We start from the raw sequence: 23,905 nt of genomic DNA on the forward strand, positions 1-23,905 counted from the left end.
TGCATAGGGAATTTGATTCCTAGATGATGAGGCAATCTTAAATGTACTGACACACCGTAATGAATATTTAATCATTAATACAAATGTACTGCGAGTCACAAGACGCCACTGCTCTTAGAAGTTTTCTTCCTTTATTAATCCAGCTTCAGACCTGGCCTTGGAGTCTCCCTGGTGACACAGCAAGTAAGGCTCCTCCACCTTAACCTGTCGTAGGAATCCCCAAGCCAAACTATTGTCCAAACCAGCTTCCTCAACTTTGTCTCCAAATTTCTTCAGGTCTCCACATCAATAAATTCAATTCAATAATTCAAAGAAACTCAACTTATTTCTTGTCTTTTCGAGTGACCCCCGATAGTAACTTCATCTCTTTTAACTCTTTATACCAGGGGTGTTCTACAAAGGTGTGCAGTGGGTGCTGGTTATTGTTCCAACCAAGCATGAGTGTAACCAGTCTGGTGTTTGTTACAGCTGACACCTTATTGGTTAAACTGTGTGTGCTTGATCCATTGGAACAAAAACCTATGACATACATGGTGAAATGTCGCAATACTTCTGTGATATTGTCTTCATGTTTTCATTTGTTGATATTATATACGTAACAGATCTACAGTATACTTGGATATGCTGCTGCATTTGTCATAAGGTGAATATCTTCTCCTTTTGCAGACTGGAGTTATTTTGTTGAGGGAGAATTTCATTCCTCCATTGAACTGTGAAATTTAACTGAAAGTGTAAATGGACTGACGTCATGAACCTATTCTCATGCACATAATATTATTCTTCATTACGTGATTTCCCCCTTAAAATGACAGTTCTTATGACAATATATTGCTGAACTCTCAGTATCTATTGCATCACCACTTCTGCATCAGGATACGTATCGTATAGCGAGATACCTGCCACTACACAGCAGTAATAGACTATATCCATTAGTATATTCATGTATTCCATTCTTCATAGTCATTTGTTCATGTTGAAATGAACATCTCCAAAAGACACATAGGTGTCAGTAAATCATAGGAGTTCGAGACATGTCAATTTAACTCAGGAAAAAAAGCTATTTTGAATGTTGAATTACAATCCAACAGAACGTGTCTGTGCTTTATACCAGCCGCCATGAAGTTGCGTGACAGGAACATTCAGTTCCATCCTGGAGCTTGACTTTGACATACCGTCTGAAAAAGGAAAGCGTTTGACTCGAGGAAAGACATGACTTCTATGTGGCAGTTTGCCTCAGGCCCTTTAGTGGCCAAACTTGGAGGCTGCGTCACCTCTCCCTCCATCTGAGTTAGAGCTCCATAAAACGTACCTTTTCTGATGTATGAGCCGGACCATAACTGTCCCACCAGGACATACATGGGCTCCTCTCGTCCTCGTCTTTCATCATGCAGCTCCAGCGCCCGGAGCTCTGGCGTTTCCTGGGTGTCGTCTAGCTGATAAGTAGCCGGCGGGTCACAGCGAGGACAGCCAATAGCTGGAGCTGCTCCCGGCATGAAACACAGACACGGGCTGAATTATGAGACTCCTTCCACTTGGATGCTTTTGAAATTGTTGCAACATGTTCTTAATATTAAACTGAATCTAAAATATTTAACTAGTCAGTGATTTAAGGGGTTTCTCAATTTTCAGAGAGAAGACTTGCATCTCGCTTGTGTTTTAGGGGTGAAATAGAAGGATCACTTGACTGTGAGGAACCTCTTTTGAGCAAATATCATGAGAAATAGAATCAGAAACAGAACACTCTTCCCGTGGCTATTTGTTTCCACTCTTACTGTAACTCACAAACCAAAGCAAGTTGGTTGTATCTAAACAAACTGTCACTGTCAGCAAGAGAGTTTGACCGTCTCTTCACATGGAGTGGGGGACACTCGTACTATGCAACGCAGTGGAACATAGTACCCGAGTATGTTTGATATGCATTATAACACAAATGTTTAGTTTATATTTTCTTCAAAAAATTCCACGAATGATGAGTAGCCGGGGGCTCACTGCCTTTCATGTTGCGAATTGACACATACAAGTCAAGGGCATTGCTAACCTGGCATTGCTAATGTATCATTATTGTGTGCAGCATGTCAGTGTGAATGGCGACTACATTTTATTTCTTCCCCCTGGTGCTGATATTTGTAGGACAGAATGCTGTTTGGATTCCATTCAGACAGACACTATATTTAAGCACTGATCCTCCTTCTGATTTCAAGATCATACACTAGTGGCTTGATCAAGAGGATTGCCTGCAGTCACTTCCCGAAACAGAGAGCTTCTTTTTTTTTCCATACTTGAAAACAAACATCTGCTTGCCTCCAGACAGAACAGCATTAACATCTCATTGGTCAACTTGTTATGTGGCTAAAGCATTTGTTCTGAGCATGACTGCGAGGAGGCAAAGACAAGGGAATTCAATGCTCTCTCCACAACAGCCAGTCGCCAAAATAAAAAATAAAAAGTGTTCCTGTCATCTAATTACTGTAATTTTGGGACTATAAGCTGCTACTTTTTCGTCCTGTCTGAACCCTGCAGCTTGTATGATGATGCGGCTAATGTATGGATTTTTACAGGCTGCCAAAATATTGAGCCTCACAGGTGTTTTATTCACCTTAAAGCGCTCAAAATGCGGTGTTTTCGCCTGTGGATGTGCAGCTCCTCTAACAGAACTGATCTCCTGGAGGACTGGAGACGAGAAGCGGCAGCTGAGACCGGATGTGGTGTTGGAACTTTGGCGCAATTTGAACGCCTTAATGCAAATAAAAAAAGTAATGAGTTCTGATTGAAGTTCAGAACGTTGCTGAGTTTGTTTCATGAGTCAGTCTCCATGCTTCACCCCATTTTCAAAACTAGTTTAAAAGTGATCTCCATGCATTTTTAAGCCAGGTGCACCATTGACCTTTCTACCGTGCAGACAGCACCACTGCACCTGCGGCTTATGTATGAACAAGACCTATTTTCCTTATAAAATGTAGTCGATGTGACTAATATTCTAGTGCTATATAGTCCAGAATATGCAGTTTCTTTCTGGATTTCTCTGTTAAAACACAATGAAAACCACCAAAATCATGCCCACCTCCATATTGTGTCATGCACTTTCCGTTTCTTGTTTTGATATTTCCATAAGTTTTAAAATGTTTCTGAAGGCATGGCGGCTCTCATTTAAGTGCAATATAGCGGAAACCTTGTGAATTGCCCTTCTATGTGTCGGACCACAGGTGATGGGTTTATCTTGCTCTATCTAGAATTTAGATTCAACACATATCAACCTGAATATGTCCCAGCTTTTCATCCGTTTTGACTCCAGATGCTGCAGCTGGATAGTGAGCAGGAAGACATGGGGTTCAAGCCTCGGTGAGGTAACCAGTCTGGGCAAGGTCTTTCAATAAAAGCGTCCACTGAATGACATGATATGCTTTTGCTTGTTTTTGACACCATCTGCCGTCAAAGGCTAATAACTTCCGTGCATCACGGTCGGCGCCCCCTGCCTCTCTAATCACTGGCACTTATTCATGAAACCTTTTAGTTTGGAAGCTCATGTGTCACAGCTATTACAGAACCGACGAAGACAAAGTGAATGTTTTTTTTAAATCTTGGTGACCCGCTTGTACGTCCACTGTCACTTTTATTCTTCTTATCTTTGCTCCGGCTCTGTGTAAATTGCACTCTCTTACTTGTCTCCCCCTAAAGACCCATTAGTCTTCCTAACTAGACTCTGATTACATGACTTATGTATTCATTGTGTGATCACAGTGCCAACTTCTGTCCTCCGAGTCTCCGGCTGACTGACTGGCTGCTCACACTGATCCCTTCGTGTATTACCCACCGTATTCATTTATTTGCACCTCATCTGCTCCTTTCTTTTTCCTCTGTCTCTTGAGCCAACTTTTTTTTTCCCGCTCTCTTTCATCTTGGCTTGCGCGACGCCATTCTTCCCCTCACCCTCCGCTGCTGATTATTTTCTCTCATAGTTTCTGGCTCCTGCCTCCGCCTTCCCCGGTCTCCCTCCGCCACCCTTGCCCTCTCCCACTTTAATCTCCTCTAAATGCCTGTATGTTATCAGTGGAGCACAGAAATGGGCTTTGGGCACATGGTGGTGTTAACCCAAAAAAAAACAATAATGTTGAGTGTTTAGTGAAGGATCTCTCGCAGTTTTAACTCCTCCAAGCTTCTCAGATACAACAGAATAAGACGCAGTTATTCATAACGCATCGCCTCTCAAGGTTCGAGTCTTCCATCGCTCAAGGCCGTTTCAAGAACAAAAGAAAATAAATGACTAGTAAACATGACTCAAAGTTATCATCCATGATGTGTTTGAGGGCTCATTTGACCTTTAGGATGCTTCTATTTTCACTTATAATTTTAATTTATTTTTCCATAAATACAGCACCAACAAAATCTTCAATACATTAGTTGATCCAAGAATGATTTTAAAGATCTAAAATTGTGTCGATGTAGATCAACATTTGTGTGTCATGATTCACTTGCTGTGATGCCAGTTAAAGCTGGACTTTTGCTGGAATTTCTGTAATGCTCATAACGCGTTTGATTAGTTATTTCAAATATAATATAAAAGAATTATCTTGAATTCCTGCCTTAAATGGATTGTTCTTCATCCCCGCTCACTGAAATTAACAACCAAAACCATTTTTTTTTTGTTACGCACGCATCATATTTTTACTTCGAAACATTCTGAATTATACTGTTTATTATCAAACAGGTTTGTGTATTTATTCCTGCAAAAAAATGAGTTAGGAAGTGAGCACTCACGGCTTGTGTCTTCCAAAATGTTACACTCAATTTTAAAAATCTAAAATCATTTTCCACATATCAAACCTTTCCGCCCAGAAATGGTGTCTTGGTTTTTGATTGAGTTGTGATTCTATGTGCAGAGAGAACGTATTGTGTGTCCATGCCAGAGTGGGAAACGTGACGAACATCTGTCTCATTATGCCACGTGCTAAAGGTGTTCAGCACAGTGATGAAATATTCATGCTTTCCGAGGCACCTAATGTGTCATGCTGATTTTTCTCAAAACTTGCCCCGCTGCAAACTTAGAAACACACGTTCAAGACACAAATGAGCCCCTTATTCTTTTTAATGGACACTATATTGAAGTTAATATTCAAATTATTGTCACACCAAGAAGAATGAACAATGGCATTTTGACCTTCAGACTGGTGTCTCAAACTCACTGTCCTACTCCATGTGATTCAGTGGATAGATGCACTCCATGTCAGGCAGGTTGGAATCCTGAACAACTGCTCAACAAAGTCTTTCTTAGATGAGGTGAATACCTGGTTTGTGGTCCTGTAATGCTTTGCGTCTGAGTAGTTCATCACTGACTATTGTAATAGCCAGAAAAAACAAGAGCGTCTGAAGCTTTCGGATTTCCGCGTGTGGCTGAGCTGATGTTGTGAAGCAGCGCTCAGTAGCTGTCCATGGTGCCGTAAGCAAAGGGATCAGCTGTCCATGGTGCTGAAAGCTCTCTTCTTCTTTTCCGCACTCCAGGAAGCTGACAGTGCTCACGCCTCGGTCCTGAAAACTTAATATCCAAGTTTCTCTGGTTTTGAAAGCTGCCTGGTCCTGAAACCTTTATCACGAAACCTGCTATAAATCGCTGACCTGAGGACTGACTCTCAGTGTTCCAGGTCCTCAACACCTCAGGTTTTGCTGACACTGCTTGTCGCTTTGTTCTGTATTTGTTCTGTTAGCTGTTTAAAATTGGAAATTGTATTCTAATAAAAAATAAACAAACAAACAAACAAAAAAACATAATTCAAAAGATGATGATTTTGTTATGAAAATATAATAAATGTTTTAAAATTGGTTTGAATTGTGGATAAACAGGAAAATAACTGCTTTCACATGTAATAATATAGTTGACACTAAACCATCTCCACTTTTCCTTTATTCTCTGTTGTCACCATTTAAGGGATACACTTTTTAAACAAATAACTAAATTAAAAATATATATTAGTTCCCACAATGTTGCAAGAAAAAAATAAAACAAGCAAACCAAAAATAATAATAAATTATTGATGTTGATGCATATTATTTCAGTATAACTTCCTGTATGTATATGACATTTAAAAAATGTCTACATCATCTTTAAGAAACAATAGTTACGACGTAGTGCTGACTCCTATGAACGCCCACATGCAACTATGGAAGATGTTCTTTGCCGATGACCTCGAAGCAGCTGCCTGAGGATCAGAGGATTTTGCACCAAAACAATGGAATCTGGGCATCTTCCTTGTCTTGCAGCTGTTTTGGTCCGAGTCCCAGTTGTTTTTCCTCAGCGAGAGGATGATGGAGCGTATTTGTAGAGCTTAAGCCTTCACCAGATGGTATGAACGCTCTTATCAAAGGAAGCATGCACGTTCCCTGACTAGATTCTGACAAGTCGCCGTTAATGACTTATTCTCCTCCACCGCTCCAGCTGAGACGCGCCACGGCGCACTCAGAGTTTCGGATGGTTCGCTGTTTGTGTTCATCGTGTTTTGCTGTCACTTCAGTGGTGGCACACGCTGATGACTAATTTGTCTTGACAAGGCAGGATAACCTCAATCATGTCACCTCTCATTTGCCTGTCTCTTTCTTTTCGTTACAGTGGTGTTGCTGAATTCTAAAGAGACGCAGGCAGAGCTGGGATGGACGTCATATCCTCCTAATGGAGTAAGTTTTGGACTTTTCAGGCTGAGGACAAAAGAGAGACGCACACTCTCCAGGAGAACATATTTTACCTGCATTCACCTTCCCTGAATTTGTTTTTTTCATACATACCGTACATCGAGTGAGTTCAGTTCTATAGTGCCGCCAGAGAGTCTTCACGGTTTCCACATTTTATTGTGTCAAAGCCTTTTTCAAAAAATTTCTCCAACTGAATTCAACACAGAATACCTCAAAATGTGAAATAGGTTTTTAGTTTTATTTATTTTTATTTTTTAACATTTTTTATTTTTTTAATCCATTTTGCCTTTTTATCTATTTATTTTGTTTTTTATTATTATTATTAGTAGTAGTAGTAGTAGTAGTAATAGTAGTCGTAGTAGTAGCATTTTTTTCTTTTCTTTTTGAAGTATAAAGCTTAAAAACAAAGCGCATGTAATGAGGATGAGTTGAATTTCAAATAATATTGGTGTCAAATTACTTTCAATAACTAACCGGTTATTGAAAGTATTTTAAAAGTGAAATATAAACATATCTAACTCACTGGTATCATGTTGAACTAGTTAATAGACTGTTTAATTGAGGACACAAATTTCATTGTCTGTTAACCTTTTCTTTTCTTACGAGAGTTCTGTGATGTTCAAAGTGTTTGACAATATTTCATAAATTCCCTTCAAATGCCAGCAGTTATTGCACCGAATGCTGATGTGTTCAAAAGATTGAACCTCGTGAGGCAATTAAGTGTCGACCCTTGGTTGTAGAATCGGCTCTTAAGGATTCCATTTTGTGATATTGACATAGACACACTTAAACAGCCATGTTTGGAGATGATTCATAACACTTCTGTGGAACTGTGGAGGATGGAAATTTACATGTGGATGTTTACCCTTCCTCTCTTCTCCATCTTTCCAGTGGGAGGAGATCAGTGGTGTTGATGAGAAGTACAAACCCATACGGACTTACCAAGTATGCAACGTGATGGAGCCTACGCAGCAGAACAACTGGTTGCAGACCGGCTGGGTGGCGCGGCGAGGGGGTCAGCGTATTTTTGTGGAGCTGCAGTTCACGCTTCGCGACTGCAACAGCATCCCCGGAGTCGCCGGCACCTGTAAGGAGACCTTCAACCTCCTGTACGTGGAGACTGATCGGGATCTTGGGGGTGTGACCAGAGAAGACCGCTACACCAAGATCGACACCATCGCCGCCGATGAGAGCTTCACTCAGGGCGATCTTGGCGAGAGGAAGATGAAATTGAACACAGAGGTGCGGGAAATCGGGCACCTCAACCGTAAGGGCTTCCACCTGGCTTTCCAGGATGTCGGCGCCTGTGTGGCCCTGGTAGCCGTGCGGGTGTACTACAAGCGCTGCCTTGCCACCGTCCAGAATCTGGCGGTCTTTCCCGACACAGTAGCTGAAGCAGCTTTTGCTACACTGGTGGAGGTGCGTGGAACTTGCGTGAACAACTCGGAGGTTGACACAGACAGTCCTCCCAGGATGCATTGCAGCGCAGAAGGAGAATGGCTGGTGCCCATTGGGAAGTGCAGCTGCAGCGCCGGGTACGAGGAGGGACACAGCAGCTGTGAAGGTAGGACACATTTACTGCCAACTCATTGACATTGATATTCAGAATGAGAAGCAGACAATAGTGACAGACAGTGACAGTGTCAGAGAGATATGAGGGAAGCTCTTCTCTCCATCTGCACACAGAACAAGAACTTATTTTAATTAGCTTCACTTCTTTGAACTGTGGAAATGGTTTACATTACACTTTCATTGTGGCACACCCTTGATAAAGAGTGGAAGGAAAGGAAATGTTGACTCAAGTCAGATCTAAGAAGTAACACTACCGTTGTTGCTGCCTATTTTGGGAAAGAATTGGGGTTGTTTTTGTCTGACACTGTGATGCCCACAGCTTTAGATATGCAGTTTCAATAAAGAAGTACTTTTGAGCGGTGTGTGGGTGGAAATAGTGGTGTAGAAAAGTCGATATTTACTGCAAATCTACCAGGAAACTGTCCTCTTCTCCCATCAGACATTCACAAAGGGAATATTTGACCATTCTGCTCTCATCTAAAACAACATGCTCACTGCAGAATGTTGACACCAGACACACAGGATTGGCCAACTTCTCCTCTGTCTTTTGGCATTTCCCATCAGTTGTTATCTTTTCCCCCTCAACCTATACTCTGCATTCTCCCCTGTCACACCTATCCTCCTGTTGTCTTCCTTTACCACATACACATTGTTTGTCTTCCAGTTCTTATTTCTGGTACATTCATTCCTAGTGTATTCATAGTCTCTCCTCACTTTGTGTCCAACCGTGTCCTCCCTAAAATTCTCCAGAATTTTCTGTGTCAACTTTCTTCCATCGTCCAGGTGAGGTAGTGGGGGTTGTCTGCATATTCTTCCCATCAACAGTGTCAGACATCCCATCAATAACAGCGCTCTTTCACGCTGCGTCGACCAGTCAAATGCGAGTGGTGCGACGTGCAAGACATTGATTCCGCCTGAAAATAAATATGGCGTGATAATTGGCAAAGCTATCCAGGAGAAACACCCTTTTCATGGAAAACCCTATAAAGGCTTTTACCTAGGATTCTGAGATGGGGTGTCCTAATTTTGTATTTTGCAACTGTATGTTGTGCCTTGAGAGCCAAAGGTGTGAGCTCTCTACTGTGGTCCGGGCTCGTGCCCACCAACAAGTCTTTTGTTTGAACCCCACCAAAATGATACTTTCTGTATTTCAGGTGTAGTTTTTGTGAAATTGAGGGAACTTTTGTCTATAATACGTTCCATATTCGCAGTCAACTGACTTTTTTAGTTTATTTTTTTATTTGAATCTGTACGAAAATATCACCTGTAAGCCTTGCAACACTGTCAGACACCCCACCAATACCATGCGCTTCCTTGCTGTGCCGACCAATAAAATGCAAGTCTTGTGACTCGCAAGCTGTGGATAGCCACAACATTTTGCCTGAAAACAAATATCGCAAAGCTGCGGCTACACGATGGCATGGGAATCTAGCATTACGATTAGAGCACTATACAGGCAAATGATGATGGACAATGAGAATGATGGGAAAATTAGGGCATCCTGCTGATAAAAACTGGGTGTCCAACTTCTCACATTTGCAGCGTGTTTACAGCGGCCCCAGGATGATCTGACACCCAGTCATTGACTACTTCCGAGCCCCAGGAAATGTCTGATGTTGTGTGATGTTTGCACTTCACCAACTCTCATAAACATTCCGTCAAATTTCTCTTCTGTCCCTACTCCTTCATGTTGAACACCTTTTGTCTTACCAACATAACTGGCGCCCAACGTGGGGCTGGATTCCAAGGTATCAAATAAAACATCTGAAATTCTGACTTTTCTCTCATAATAATCATGTTGGACAAAAACATCCGAGAAATGATGTGTGGCAACATTCAAATAAGCCTGAGGTTTTTCTCCGCTTAGAGTCATTAGGTCTTTGAAATGCAGCTTTGAAAAGGTGTGAGCAGTGGTTTTTGTTCCAAAGCCACATGTGAAATGAAGGCAAGAGCTGGACTGATATCTGGTTTGAGATGTATGGTACAACATGATAGTATTGGCTTTAGATTATGCGTTCACATAATGGCTAGATGGGTGGCACGTCCCGTAGCTACAGGTGGCATCAAGACGTGTAGCAAATGGAAATTCATATACATCATCAACACTGTATTCCAGCTCTAATATCGAAGCAGCTACAGAGCCAGGTAGAGTTTTTTCAATATATGCAAATATAAACATTGCTTAAAGAATGCAAGGACAAGGCAGTGTGAGGATTTATTCAAACCACAGGCAGATGTCGGTGTGGTGTAAAGATGGCTGTGAAAATCCTGAAGATGATGGTGCAACAAATACGGGGCAGTTGGAATGAGCCGGACAGTTTGACACTGTGTCGCGGAAATGAGCAGATGATCCTCTTCTACCTATAAATCGGCGAAAGTGAAGGTGAGGCGAGAGGAGCAGGTTAAGTGGAGGTGAAACTGTGGGATGGAAATGGAATAGAAAGGGCAGAAGTCATAGTTCAAGTTGTGATTTTCGATGGAAGAAGGTGTATGTCGGTATGTGAAAAAGTGAAGGATCTTTATGTTTTTTATAATGTGAAACCGTCCATGTGACCCCCATGATTTGATTTCTGATGCATGTCTCATGTCATCTGAAGTGTTCAAGCCGTTCTGTCCCATCGATTTTTACACTGAACTTCACTCTCAACATAAGCATATTACCAAAGAGGCCATGACACGTTTGTACACACGCTTGAGCGTGATGCTGCTGGGGGATGTGCTGGGTCTTGGTGTGACACTGACAGTGAGGCCGGCAGTGTTTTGAATCTTATGTCACTTTCAATTTCTCGAACCAGAACAGTGTTTTGATAGCATGATGTTGGCCACCGCCGCTCACAGCTAGACTCCCATTTTTGTGCAGTGTGATGTGGGTGTTGCTGGAGTTTGGTGGGCAAACTGGCGGCTTTAAAAGGAACTATGTTGGTTTGACTTCACACTTCACAGTTGTCGTGGAGTTCAGTGCTTTCAAAGCTGCTTGAGAGTTGATAACCTTTGTTTTTGCCATTTTGCCAGCACAATGACTATAAAATTATGAAAATTGGGTCATTGATTTGGCTGTATGCAATTTTTAGTCATGTATATATAAAAATAAATGAAATGAATTGCTAAGAAAAATCTCAAACAGTGTCTGAAATCTGAAATATCTACTTATCTTTCACCACATCATGATGCTGGACAAAGACATCCGAGAAATGAAGCATTCAACATTCAAATGCAGCGAAGCCAGCGAAATTTTCTCCGCCTCGAGGGCGTTGCATCATATGGTAAAAAAATATAAATAATCGAATCTCACCATTATTCATGATTCACATTATAATGTACAGCTTCATTATATAGTAGAAAGTGACTGAAAATGCGACACAAAAATGAATGAAAGTGATGTGGTCGCAAATATATGACACATTTTTAAATGTATCTTTTGGGGTATATTCAGCCTTCTATAATAAATAAAATAGATAAATAAATCAAATGAAATTCACTCAAAATACGCTTCTAATAATGGCTGTGGCATCACACGCAGGAGTGATGATGAGATGGTTCGATTGTCTCCTGAGATCTGGTCCAAACCTCTTTCACTCTAGCTGGCTTCTATCTGGGCTGTGATGGCATGAATATGCAGCCTCAACATCTCCCCTCGCACCGGAGCTATTGATCAGCCGTAACGCTCCAGTAAATTCAAGGATTGCGGCGGGATCGCTGCTTCTCACTTATTTAGCGGCACCAAATGATGCGCCATCGGAGCTTGCTTACACACACACACACACACACACACACACACACACACACACACACACACACACACACACACACACACACACACACACACACACACACACACGCTTCAATGCCTCAGCCAGCGCTCGAGGGACGAAGAACCCCGTGTGTCTGATGATATGTGGTCATAACAGCCTGTGTCAAAATGAATTTTCAAACGTGGAAATCAAACGTAGAGGCCTTTGATACCAGTAACGGATTTAAATGTTCGACAGTTGTATTCTCCGTGTTCACACTTGCTTTTAATTTCATAACCATGAAAGAGAAAGTTGTTTTACGAGTCCTGAATTCCCAAAACAAAACACTGTGCTGTGTTTGCACTGTATTCATTTTGTAACTGAACCATAACCAAATTTTTGTCCCTTCATTTATCAAGAAAATACAATTCTAAAACACTGCCCAACAAACAGTAAAAGAAAAATGAAGCACGACTCAAAGAAAAAGCCGATCGATCTCATTTAAAGACAATGTTAGATTCTGGCAAGTTGTGTAAACATGTCTTACTTACCTCTGCTTCTAATTGTGTTTAGCGAGTGTCTCAACGTGAGTCAATAATATTGAGTTTCCAGTGAGTCGCTACAGATAATGGTGTGAGAAGCTTCAGAGCGGAGAGTGATTATGAGCATGTGATGCCACGGACTCCCGCTGGACTACACTACAACTGGCTCCTGTTGACACAGCTGATCATCTTAGATAAACACTGACAAACAACTGCGATGATACTGACCTATACCTATGTTTATCTATGGCTGTATCGAGCATTTATGCTTGTTTGAAGAGTTTTAAAGGGAAAAAAAAAACTGTCTTTCTATACCAGAGGAGGGCAATTGAATTTCCTCAGGGGCCAGGTTATACATTGTGAGCGTTAAGAGGGGCCCTCAAACTCAAAGAAAGGAGGGTAAGAGGAAACTGAAAATAAAAACGTATGATTATGAAATTACACTTGAAAAATGCACAGATAATGTTGGTTTGTTGTGTTTTATTTAATTTAAACTACATTCCAATTCAAGATTCTCGCTGTGTCTCATAGATTTCAAACTCTACTTTAAATTCTGATGTATTTTAAATGGCAAGAAATATTCCTAAAATACTCAACGGAAAAGACGAACAGTTAAGAAAAATAATCAAACAGGAAAGTTATGTTTCAGTTGCATCAGGATGAACAATAAACAATGCACATGACAACAATGTCAGAGACAACAGCAATGACAGTTTTAACTCCAGGGGGGCCACATAAATACAGTCAAAGGGCCGCATTTGGCCCCCGTGCTGCACTTTACTCAGATCTGCTCTATTCATTGGGGGACAGTTATCATCCTTAAATAAACTACTTATTTGTATGTGCATTCACAGCATATTAGCCAGTAATACGTTCACTGAATGTTCACTTTAAACAACACAAGTGTTGACTGTAAATAAACTAGTAATTCATTTTTTAATAGTTAATATGTGTTCTCCAGTCTGAAGTGTTACCAAATTGTGTAACTCACTTCACTCCAGAGAACAGAAGGCCATGCAACTCTTGACACATGCTTGGGAACCACTTCTTTCTTCGGGTAGACCTGCTGGAAAAGGGGTCGACCTCACTGGCTGTTAAATGAGTATCAGTTCAGATGGTGTTTCCGTTTTCCTGATGTAGCCTTTGAGGAATTACGATCATTTCCAGCCCATGTAAAATCCTGGCTGTGTCAACAACATTGCAATACTGATTTATAGAAACTGACATTTGGTTCTGACTCCAATGACCAAGCTCCAACTATTGCTGTGCATCATGGGACTGGTGACGTCCCAAGGTTTACAGAGAGTGCATTCCCTGCTGAACCCCACCCAACAAGTGCATTGACTCTTGAATTTACGGCGCAGAACATCTGATTTGGAACTCCTCTCGCTGTTAGATGAGTGATGGAAACGAGCTGAGCTCACAAAGTGCCTTAAACACTGTTAGTTTTATGGCTCTGAAAGTCAAAATTTAATTACGACAAATGAAACCACTTAGGTGAAGGGATAAATGCGTTGGTTTTACAAGAAACTCTTAATCCTCTGTTCCTTGGAGGATTATCGGTGGCACTCCTCGAGCTTCTGAGACGTGGTCACTAGCGGATGGAATTTCCATATTTGCTGAGTCAGCGTCCAGTAGGAGCAGAAGAGTCAGCAGCGTGGAGATGTCCACATCTTGGTCTCCGCACCGGTTTGTTCTCGGCAGCGACTATACAAATGCTCATTATGAAGCCCATCTCCACCGAAATGAAAACACTTATGTAATGATTCACCTTAGGGATGGTGTCTCACATGAGCATGTGCGTTTATGTCACACTCATTAACGCGGCTTGTTCTGTATAATTACTGAGCTCGGTAGATATTCTCTTGTTATCTAAGTGCACTGTGATACAACACAGCTCCGGGCGCGTTTGCCACCCTGCTCTCTTGCTCCCATCCGAAAGACATTCTCTTCCGGTGACTAAACATCCATGAACGAACGCACAACGTTCAGAAAACTGTTAAAAATGGTAACATAACTTTAACAAAGAATTCCACACGCCAGGTTGCACTGGATCTGGACGTGGTCGATTTACGACTTCGATCATGATAAATGCAGGATAACGTACATCAGTGTTACATACAGGGAAATACAGCTATACAAAAACTTTTTTCAATAAACGTTAAAAAAATTCTCATTTAATTTACAAACCGACTGGATTTGCATCACAAATGCGACTTTCCTTTGTGAGTTTCATGCTCCCAAGCGGCGCTGCAAGCTACTACTTTCTGAGTTCCCACAATGCTCGTGACTTCTCCTTCAACCAATGAGGAAGTGCCTGGTAGTCACACGTTTCACTGGTGCCGTGAACACGGTAGTGATTGGTAGGTCGGCGACAGGATAGAAACTGAAGCAATATGGATGACAAAGCGGGAACTAGTGAGGAGAATCAGCCACCAAACAGCCTCAAAATGAACATGTTACGAAAAAAAGGACGGAGCATGGAGAGTGTTCCCGGATCATGAAAGTGAGAGCGCTGGTTCCTCAGCAGCTGTTAGCGCAGCTGACGCTTAGCAACACCCGCCGATCCCAGAGTGACATACGGAACGCTAAGCTAATTGCCAAACAAATAATCATTAATTTCACCATGCGAGATGAGCGGCCTTTCTCAGGTGTTGTTTACACGGAGACAGAATCGACCGGCTCTGTCTCCGTTTTGGAGTCAGGTGCAGCGTTTTTCAGCCACCAGAAACTGTTGAAAACACCTGTGGAAGCTTTCATAAATGCAGTGCTCTCTGTCTTGGAGTCCCGCTACAGTATGTCAATATTTCACGGACACAGCACCAAGATTCACCTGTGACGTCTCACATCAAATTACATGTTTTTCACTTGTGTCCTTCAGATATAATATTTGCTGCATTCTGCAAGATTTTTTTTGCCTTCTAGAAGAGGCATATTAAAACCTTTCTGAATTAAAATGATTTAATAGTTGGTGTTTTCACATCTTTGACACAGAAGGTCTCATCATTTTGAGTACAAATTCATTGTCAATCCATGTGTTCGGCATCAAAAACCCCGATCGAAGCATCCCTCCCTCAAGTCTTTATCAGCACCTCAAACGTCATATGCCTGGTGATGCAACTTTGTTTTGTCATGGGTTATGTGTGCAATAAACTACGTATTTCATGAGGGAAAAAAATCGTGGCAGAGAATCGTGATATCACTTCTGAGCTAAAAAAATCGTGACTCATGTTTTCCCCTGAATCGTACAGGCCTAGTGTGGACTACCACTTGTCAACTTCTTCTTATTATTAAATAAATTGAACCTACTCTTCAAATATACAACAGCAGTAGCAGTAGGGATTTTTTGTTTTTCGTTTCAGTGATTGACTGCTGGCCGTATCTGAGACTTTCGCTCTGATGCAACAGAACTGCAGTTCCACACCCCACTTAAAAGAGGAAAATCACGATAAATTCAACCTTCAGCCTTGGTTTCAGTTAATGCACAATCCCAATATCAAATTAGCTTATTGTATATAAAGAGTGTTATTCACTCTTAATTTATACACAAACTGGAGGTAAATTGCAATGTGCACGGACAACTTCTTGCAGAGAAAGTTTGGGGATAAATTGTTTCAGTGATCGCGAGCCAGCGTCATAAAGACAAAACTCTACTCACAGACACAGGCTGCACAAGAAAACGCATTAGTATCCAAATTTCAGCATGTACAACCTACTGAGCTATTGATACTGAGCAGCACCAGCAAAGTTAGCATTGTCTTACCGCGATTAGCATCAACTATGCAGGTCTTTGTACGAGTTTGTGTTATACATTGCCTCTAGTGACGATTTGATTTCGGTCAGAAAAATACTGCCGCATATATTGGACATGTTTGTGATTGGTTGCTCTGTTGAGCATGTTCCTGAACGTATTTGTGGTGCCTTCAAGAGATGTAAACGAAAGTCAGGCTGGCTGCAGCTGCATGAAAGCAAGCATGAAACAAGGTTTGTGGGTAGCCGGGGAATGCACATTGCCTACCAGAACAGACGGTCAGAATGGACGAAAACGACTTTTCCACACACAAGTACCTCAGTGACAGTGGTTCGAACCGTGTACGGTCTGAACTAGTGGGGACTCCTGTCAAATAAAAATAGCCCAACTGCTGTGGCTTTAAGAATTGGCACCAGCGCACATTCATATGTTTCTGTAGTCTCCCCGGCTGTGAGACTTGTCTTCCTTCTGTCATGTCCTCCAGTCTTCGCTGCTGACAGACGTCCTCTCGGATCCTCCCTGATTTTTATTATCCTTTCCTCACTTCCCTCCAGCTCGAAACCTCCTCCCATTGTCGCTATCACTTACACACTTCTCCTCCCAGCCCTTTTTTTTTTTACTTCTATCACACTTGCTAGGCCCTGTTTTCCTACAAACCCCAGATCTTCCTGGCTGAATTCCACCCTGGCCCATCTGGTCTCTCCTCCCTACCTCGCATAACACCCATTCGTCTTTTTTTTTTTCTTTTTTTTTTTCTTTTTTTTTTTCGCTTTCGTCTGCTGCTTTTAGTCTTCAGTCTCTCTTGCTTTCATTTTAAATAAGTCGTAGTCTCCTGGGAGCGAGACAAATGTGTTCTTTTGAGTCCAAGGTCTGATGTATTTATTTATCCGACATGGTTATTATATATATATATATATATATATATATATATATATATATATATATATATATATATATATATATATATATATAAAAGTCAAGTGTAAAAGGTTAGATTTGCAGGTTGGTCTTTATGTTCTACTTTGACTCCCTCCAAGATGAACAAGCCCCACACTAGACGTGTCTGGGAGAGTTGTTTTTAAACAATGATCTGCCAAATGACCTTGTTTTAATCCAAATCGGGTGCAAGGAAAAATCTTTTCTTGAAGTTTCTCTGATTCCCTGATGGTTGTGATGGTTGAGTGTGTAGTGCTGCAGTCTCGAGCTCTGACTCTCATTTTCACTTTTCATTCACAGAAACCTATTTTTGCAAACATTAAATATTAAAAAAAAAGGGAATTACATTGAAAAAAAAAAATCAATCCATTCACCTCCGATCCAGTCCAATCATCCCCCTTGTTTAAAGCACAAGCCGCCAAGGAGGCAGTGTACAGCGACTGCCCCGACAACCTGCAATCGCCTCCTTCCATCCCCATTCAACCTCCACTAATAACTTTCCATCTGTTCAAAATTGATGTGAGATCCGCGTATAGATCTGCCCGACCCCACTTAACCTCGGGGAAATGTACTTATTCTGGTCAAAATGGCAAGAAGCCGATGAGCGTTGCTTTGTGTGCGTTTTTGAAGAAGCCAGGGATTAATTTGAAAATTGCATTGAAAGGTTTGAAAACGTAAAAATAGTACTTATAAATAAATTATTTTATGCCGTGTCTGAATGGATTGGAGCTGCCAACAGTGAAATATCAGGGTTTTGAACAGGACTTTTTTCCCCACGCAGGAGGGTTTGACAACTAGAGGTACAGAGCACAGAGCACATCGATCACGACCCTTCTTAAAAGTACGGTCCTAATGTAAAAGTCCTCCTTGACTGAAGGCGATGGGGTGCCAACATTGTGACTCACACTTGACAAACAGCTGAAAGCTCAGCAGCCTGAACCCCCCACCACAAATCCCAGCATTGCAGTGCAAAATCCGGGAGCAAGAGGCCCTTTTCAATCGTCTGTATTTCAGTACTTCTGAGAAAGACTGATTTGTCAGATGTGTAAACAAAAATTAGAGGGGTGTTGTTGTTGTTTTTTACAAACCTGGCAAAGTAGTTCTTTTCATGCTTCAGTTTTTGCGCGTTTACCTCCTATTCTGTTTTGAGTTTCAGCCAACAATTTTCATTTTAGTGTCACCCTAGTATAAAGCAATGGTGAAGCTTCATGAAGCCTCATTTCCGCGCCCCGTTGGTCGCGCTTGTGCTTTAAAAATAAGGTTGAAATTGTTATTCAAAACCCAGCGATTCTAAAGAAGAGAGTGTCATCCTGTGGAAATGAGGCTTCATGAAGCTTCATCAGCTCACCCTATCCGTGAATGAGATTTTTTTTGTCGTGTCTCTATTTATGGGAGGCTGTCTATAAGCCAGGTGTTATTCCATGCTTATTGGTTCCAGATCAGTGTGATTGCATGTGTATGTGGAAATACGTGTGACTGCAAGTTTTTTTTATTGTATTTTGTATACATCAGCGAGTGTACATTCCTATGTGTGCAGTAGTGTGTTGCACAGACACAAACAGATGGAATAGTTTATGGTGAAGTACTGCATGTGAGCCGCCGAGGGAGAGAGCCTTAGCGTGATCCCACATATGTGACGCTGTTAACCGTGCATGCCAGCATGGATTTGGGGCGCACAAAGCCGCACACCAACCGAGAAATAGGTTGTGCATTCACATCGATGGATGGTGACGAGGGGAGATTTGGATCACAAAAGCGCAGGTTTCCACGGAAATGCCATCCATTCTCGTGGGGATGTTAGCGCGCGTTGTGTGGGTAGTGTGAGCTGCAGCCAGGGAGATGGGAAGCCGAGCTGGCACAGGCTGGCACACAGTGGATGGCTGTGTGACCAGGGGGACGGGCACTCTGTCCTCATGACAACAGCCTGCACAGCACAACATTTATTCACATGGCAACATGGCAACATACCTGAGTACGCACAAACCGTTCCCTTTCAGTATTTGAGATGAATACGAGGCACTTTCTGCTTTCTACAACACAGTAGAATTCCATTGAATTCTACTATACACACTGTTTTCCTACAGTTGTGTGGGACTGCTTATTGCCAAAATGATTTCCCTTGTCTGCCACCCTAAAGCTAACCACCCGACACTAACCTTAACCAGAACCTAAACCACACTCAAACACGATTATTATGATCTAGTTATCATTGAATTTAATCCTTAAATTAAGGCTTAAATATAATTAAAATGATACACTTGTGGGGACCCCCCCACACACACACACGTTTGTTTTTCCCCAGCCTCGCAGCCTGAACTGAACCATCCAAAACAAATGGTGAACCTTAACCAAGACCAAACTTAAACCTATATTTAAGGACCCAGTTATTTTGAAGTCTTCATCCTCAAATTGAGACTTCACCTCATGAGGATGAGCCAAATGTCCCCACAATGTCATACAGTCATCACAAGGATATTGTTTTGTCAAGAACCGGTCCTCACAAAGTCGGATCAACAAAGTAAGCATCATTCACACATTTGTTTTTCTATCCTTGAGGGGACATGGTGAAGTTTCCCATTGACATAAAGCCAGCTTTCCACAGCCTCTTACCTTAAACCGAAAAATCCACAAAAATGGCTTAAGTTAACCAGGACTCTTAACAAAACTTCAACTCTATTTTTAAAGCTTGGCCTCACGAGGCTAGATGTGCTTAAACACACACACCCAGACTCAGTGCTAAGTGATCAGCTTCCTGAGACGAGAGTTGTGGTTGACATTTGCATTGCTGTGTGATGCCGAAGCCTCTGCGCTTCAACTTCTGATGATGAGGTGAGTTTCCAGCATTTGTGAGGATTAGTGGCATGGAATAAACACACTAGTCAGGGAGTCACTGAGCCGAGCTGAGTCACGTTGCTGCTCTTTCCCAAATCTCTCCGCACCTCTCCGTCTCTCAGATCTTTTTCTCTCCACTTTTTAATTTTCTCTGCTGTTTTGAACAGCAGAAATCTACTGCTGTTTTGAGTTGTTGTGTTTTGACTTGCTATCATGCAGAGACGCAGGGAGTGAAAGAGTTGTGGCGCGTTGAACCATTGCAGTGTTTGCACAGACTGCATGATAACTTGTGTGTGTTCGCCCGCTTCGGCTCATTCGCCCAAGGAGCAGATTACATAGCGTCGAGCCACTTATCACCTTGTTTGTTTTTGCTTTTGTGTGTGTTTTCTTTCAGAGTACATTTGCTGATGTCAGATACAAGTTTTTGGATGAGAAATTGTCAAATATATTTCAAAAATATGCAGGTAGGAGAGAGAAAATGATGTTACATCATGTAACTGGAAACCTGGCTAAACCTGGTTGATGCTTAAATTGTCTAGACTCACTGTCAAAAATGGCATACCTCAAGGGTCGATCCTTGGCCTCTGCAGATAAAGTTATGCAGTTTTTCAAGATTGATGCTTAAATTTGAATCAGATATTTCCAACCACAGAAGATTCATTGGATGACATATGACATTAAATGACATTGCTGCCAGAATTTCTTTGGTTTGCGAGTAAAAAAAAAAATAAATTGAAATCAATATTGCTGCTGGCTCAGGCTAATAAGTTCTGATGCGTTGCTAATAAATGAGTCATTCACCAAAACTAGGGATGCACCACTAACCTAATGAATAGACTATGAGTGCTTTTGAGTACATATGAGTACATTAGAGTGCTCTCTGATATCTAATATGCACTTACCCCATTACACTTAGTTACGCTTTTAGATTTTGTTTTTTCATATGTATGTTGTCTTTTATTCCTCAGTATGTTTTCTTCATACACGAGCGACTGTCGCAAATTTCTCTGCAAAACAAAGACAAATTTAACAAAATTGAACCCGGTATCGGACCGATACCGATATTGTTGCATTCCTAATAAAACTGAAAAGAACAGTTTGAAACATTTTTCGAGGGAGGTGAAGCGGAGAATGCAGCAAGAACAGAGACATGAGGAGATTTTTCCCAGTGATGAACATTGTGGAGCGAATGGATTTTTCATTGCAGTGTGATTGGCGTGTGCACGCATCTTGAAAGATTCTGGACTTTCCAGGAAGCAATTCCAAGTCTATCCCAGTTGAAATAAACAAAGGCGATTCACCAGCCAAAATATGAAATGGAGTTGTGTGTCACCAAACATGCACTCTCCAACTTAAATAGGTTTGCTTTTGCTTTGATTTTCCATTGTACACGCTGTTTGACTAAATCATACACAGTCATACTGCCCCGAAGTCCAATCTGCACGGCATTTAGTACGTACATTCTGGGATCTCCCGCTGCGTGGAACTGCATTCATGTTTCTGTCTCTTTTTTTTTTTCACTGAGGAGCCCATAACACAAAATCAATCGCGCCCATGTCATGTGGTTTTAAGTGGCTTTGCTAGCAGTGACTGATGGTATTTTCATAAAGCCGCCTCTCCACACAGGAACAAGGAGTGCTTGCATGATCCAGTCAGACCAAGAGAAGGATGGCTGGATAAAGAGCGGACCGGGGCGAGAATTAACGGGACAAAGACTGAGACGAGGCCGGAGATGGTAGATTTAGAGACGTGAGCTTGATGCAGGGGGAAGGGGAGGACTTGAACAGCACCGCCTGCTGGGGCGAAAGGTCAAAGTCACCAGGGACAGTTGGAATCCTGCCGCGCTGGAAACGTGACATAAACAGCGGAAACTAAAAATAGGCTCTTATTCTCTGAGGGAAAGTGATTAAATATTGAAATGAGCCAAACACTTCCTGCTGCGGATGGTTTCTGAGAAAGTATCACCCCGAGATAGAGGTATGTTTGAATCCAGAAAAGTCCCACCATTTCCTCCTGTGACAGTAAAACATCACTTTCCGTCCGTTTCGCGGTGTACACCTGTCAAATTACAATGCAAAATGTTTGTCTTTCCATCCAACGGCATCCACTTTGACAGGATCGCTATTCATCTTTCCGTGTAACAGCCTGTCGACTTGTCTGTCCCACCTCCTCATCTTTCTTTCCATGTAATAGTTCTCCACCGCTCTATCTGCCGCTATCAGACTTTTCATGCCGCCTCATAAACTGGCTCGAGATTGATCTCTGTGCCAAATCATGACAGGATAGATGAGCCTGGATACACCAGACAAGAGGGACGGATAAAAAAAAAACACTGCTGCTTACATGCTCATGTCTAAGCGTGACCACCAGAACAGTAAAGATAAAGGTGGTCTTCAAGACGATCCAATATCCATCACTTGCTGTTAAATTTTTACTGATGTGTGTTCAGATTTTATAGTTTAAGACTGTCTGTGATGGGTTTGCTATTTCATTATGGGATGGTAGGGTTACCTTTACCTGGACGAGTCTCTCACTAGCAATAAGGGGGAAAGGGAACTAGCTTTTATTTCGTCGGACGGAATTATGAATGTATTTTTTTGCAGTAGGTCTGCCATTTTATGTTCGCATTTCTTTTAAATGTGTTGATGCTCAACCACAAAAGTTTAGATGTGACGTTCACATTATTTTACACCACTCTTAATGTATTGTAACATTTGAACTTGTAAATATAAAACATGACCCAGTGTGTCATTTCATCGAATCAGCACAAACAGCAAAGATTCATTCAGTCAGTTTATTCAAGATGCTTATTATTTCAGATTTTCAGTGGATATTTCAACTGAAATAAATATAACGTAATAAAAAGTATCGCTGTAATGCAAAGAAAGGCTGACTGACTATGTGACTGACTTAATGTGGCTGAAACAAAGACTACATTGAAAAATGGGCGACAAAATTAACACTAAAGGGAACACAATATTTCACCATTCAAGAACTTACTTTTTTTTCTCCTTGAAATGTATCATTTTTTTTATTTTACCAATTTAACCAGTTTATTTCAGTTTATTGACCCATCTATTTTCTTATTTTTTTGCTTATTTGTCTTTTTAACTAGAATTACATCACACTACAAATTATTTCTGTAAATAAATGAATAAATAAATATGAAAAAGACAAATTTGTCAAATCCAAGATGTACATAAATCCCATCAAAAAGTAATTTTAATTTAACTTATTTATTCGCCTCTGTTTCTAAGAAGACATTTAAACGCTGTCAGACGTACAAAACAAGATTGTTGAGAGATGACTTATCTATTTTTTGTGTTGTCTCTATCAGTTTGAAAACACTTGGAAATTATATTGCAGTATTCCGTCTTGCAACAGTATGCACTTTGACAGAAGAAAATAACATTGTAAGTTGTCATTTGCTGGAGTGTTGGAAGTAGGCAGGTGAGGTACTAACTAGTCACGGTTTTCCTGTGTATATTGATGCATTTTTTTCCACTATGCAATGTTTGTCGGTGATGACATCATGCAGCCAAAGAAAACAAAGTTGCCAGTGAACATGAGAGGACTCTGCTAGACTCAAGCTGTGAGCTAAATAATGGGATGTATTGAGTTATTTCTCTGAGAGGAAGCATGCCATCCCGACTGCTGCCGCCTTTACACATGCCAGAGAGGTGATGTCCTCCATCAGAGAGGGACAAATGGACCTCATCCAGGGGGCGCCCTCGGTGGCTGACTCCACTTACACTCGTGTTGACTTGCTGTCACTTACTGCAATAGTACAGCTTATATAACCAGGCGGGCAGTTTGACCGCGACGCACTTCACGCTCCATGTGTGTTGAACATATTGTTTCCC

The 23,905-nt window shown here is 41.5% G+C and overlaps 1 protein-coding gene across 1 annotated transcript in view; it reads left to right on the forward strand.

Moving 5' to 3' along the window:
* The window catches only part of LOC128757569 (ephrin type-A receptor 7-like), a 159,359-nt gene that overhangs the window by 40,411 nt on the left and 95,043 nt on the right, over nt 1-23,905 (forward strand). The window contains exons 2-3 of the mRNA XM_053862964.1: nt 6,599-6,663; nt 7,570-8,242. Coding sequence (XP_053718939.1) covers nt 6,599-6,663; nt 7,570-8,242 — 738 coding nt within the window. The remainder of the gene's footprint in view (nt 1-6,598; nt 6,664-7,569; nt 8,243-23,905) is intronic.

The sequence above is a fragment of the Synchiropus splendidus genome, chromosome 4 (genome assembly GCF_027744825.2).
Source record: "Synchiropus splendidus isolate RoL2022-P1 chromosome 4, RoL_Sspl_1.0, whole genome shotgun sequence".
Classification (NCBI taxonomy): domain Eukaryota; kingdom Metazoa; phylum Chordata; class Actinopteri; order Syngnathiformes; family Callionymidae; genus Synchiropus; species Synchiropus splendidus.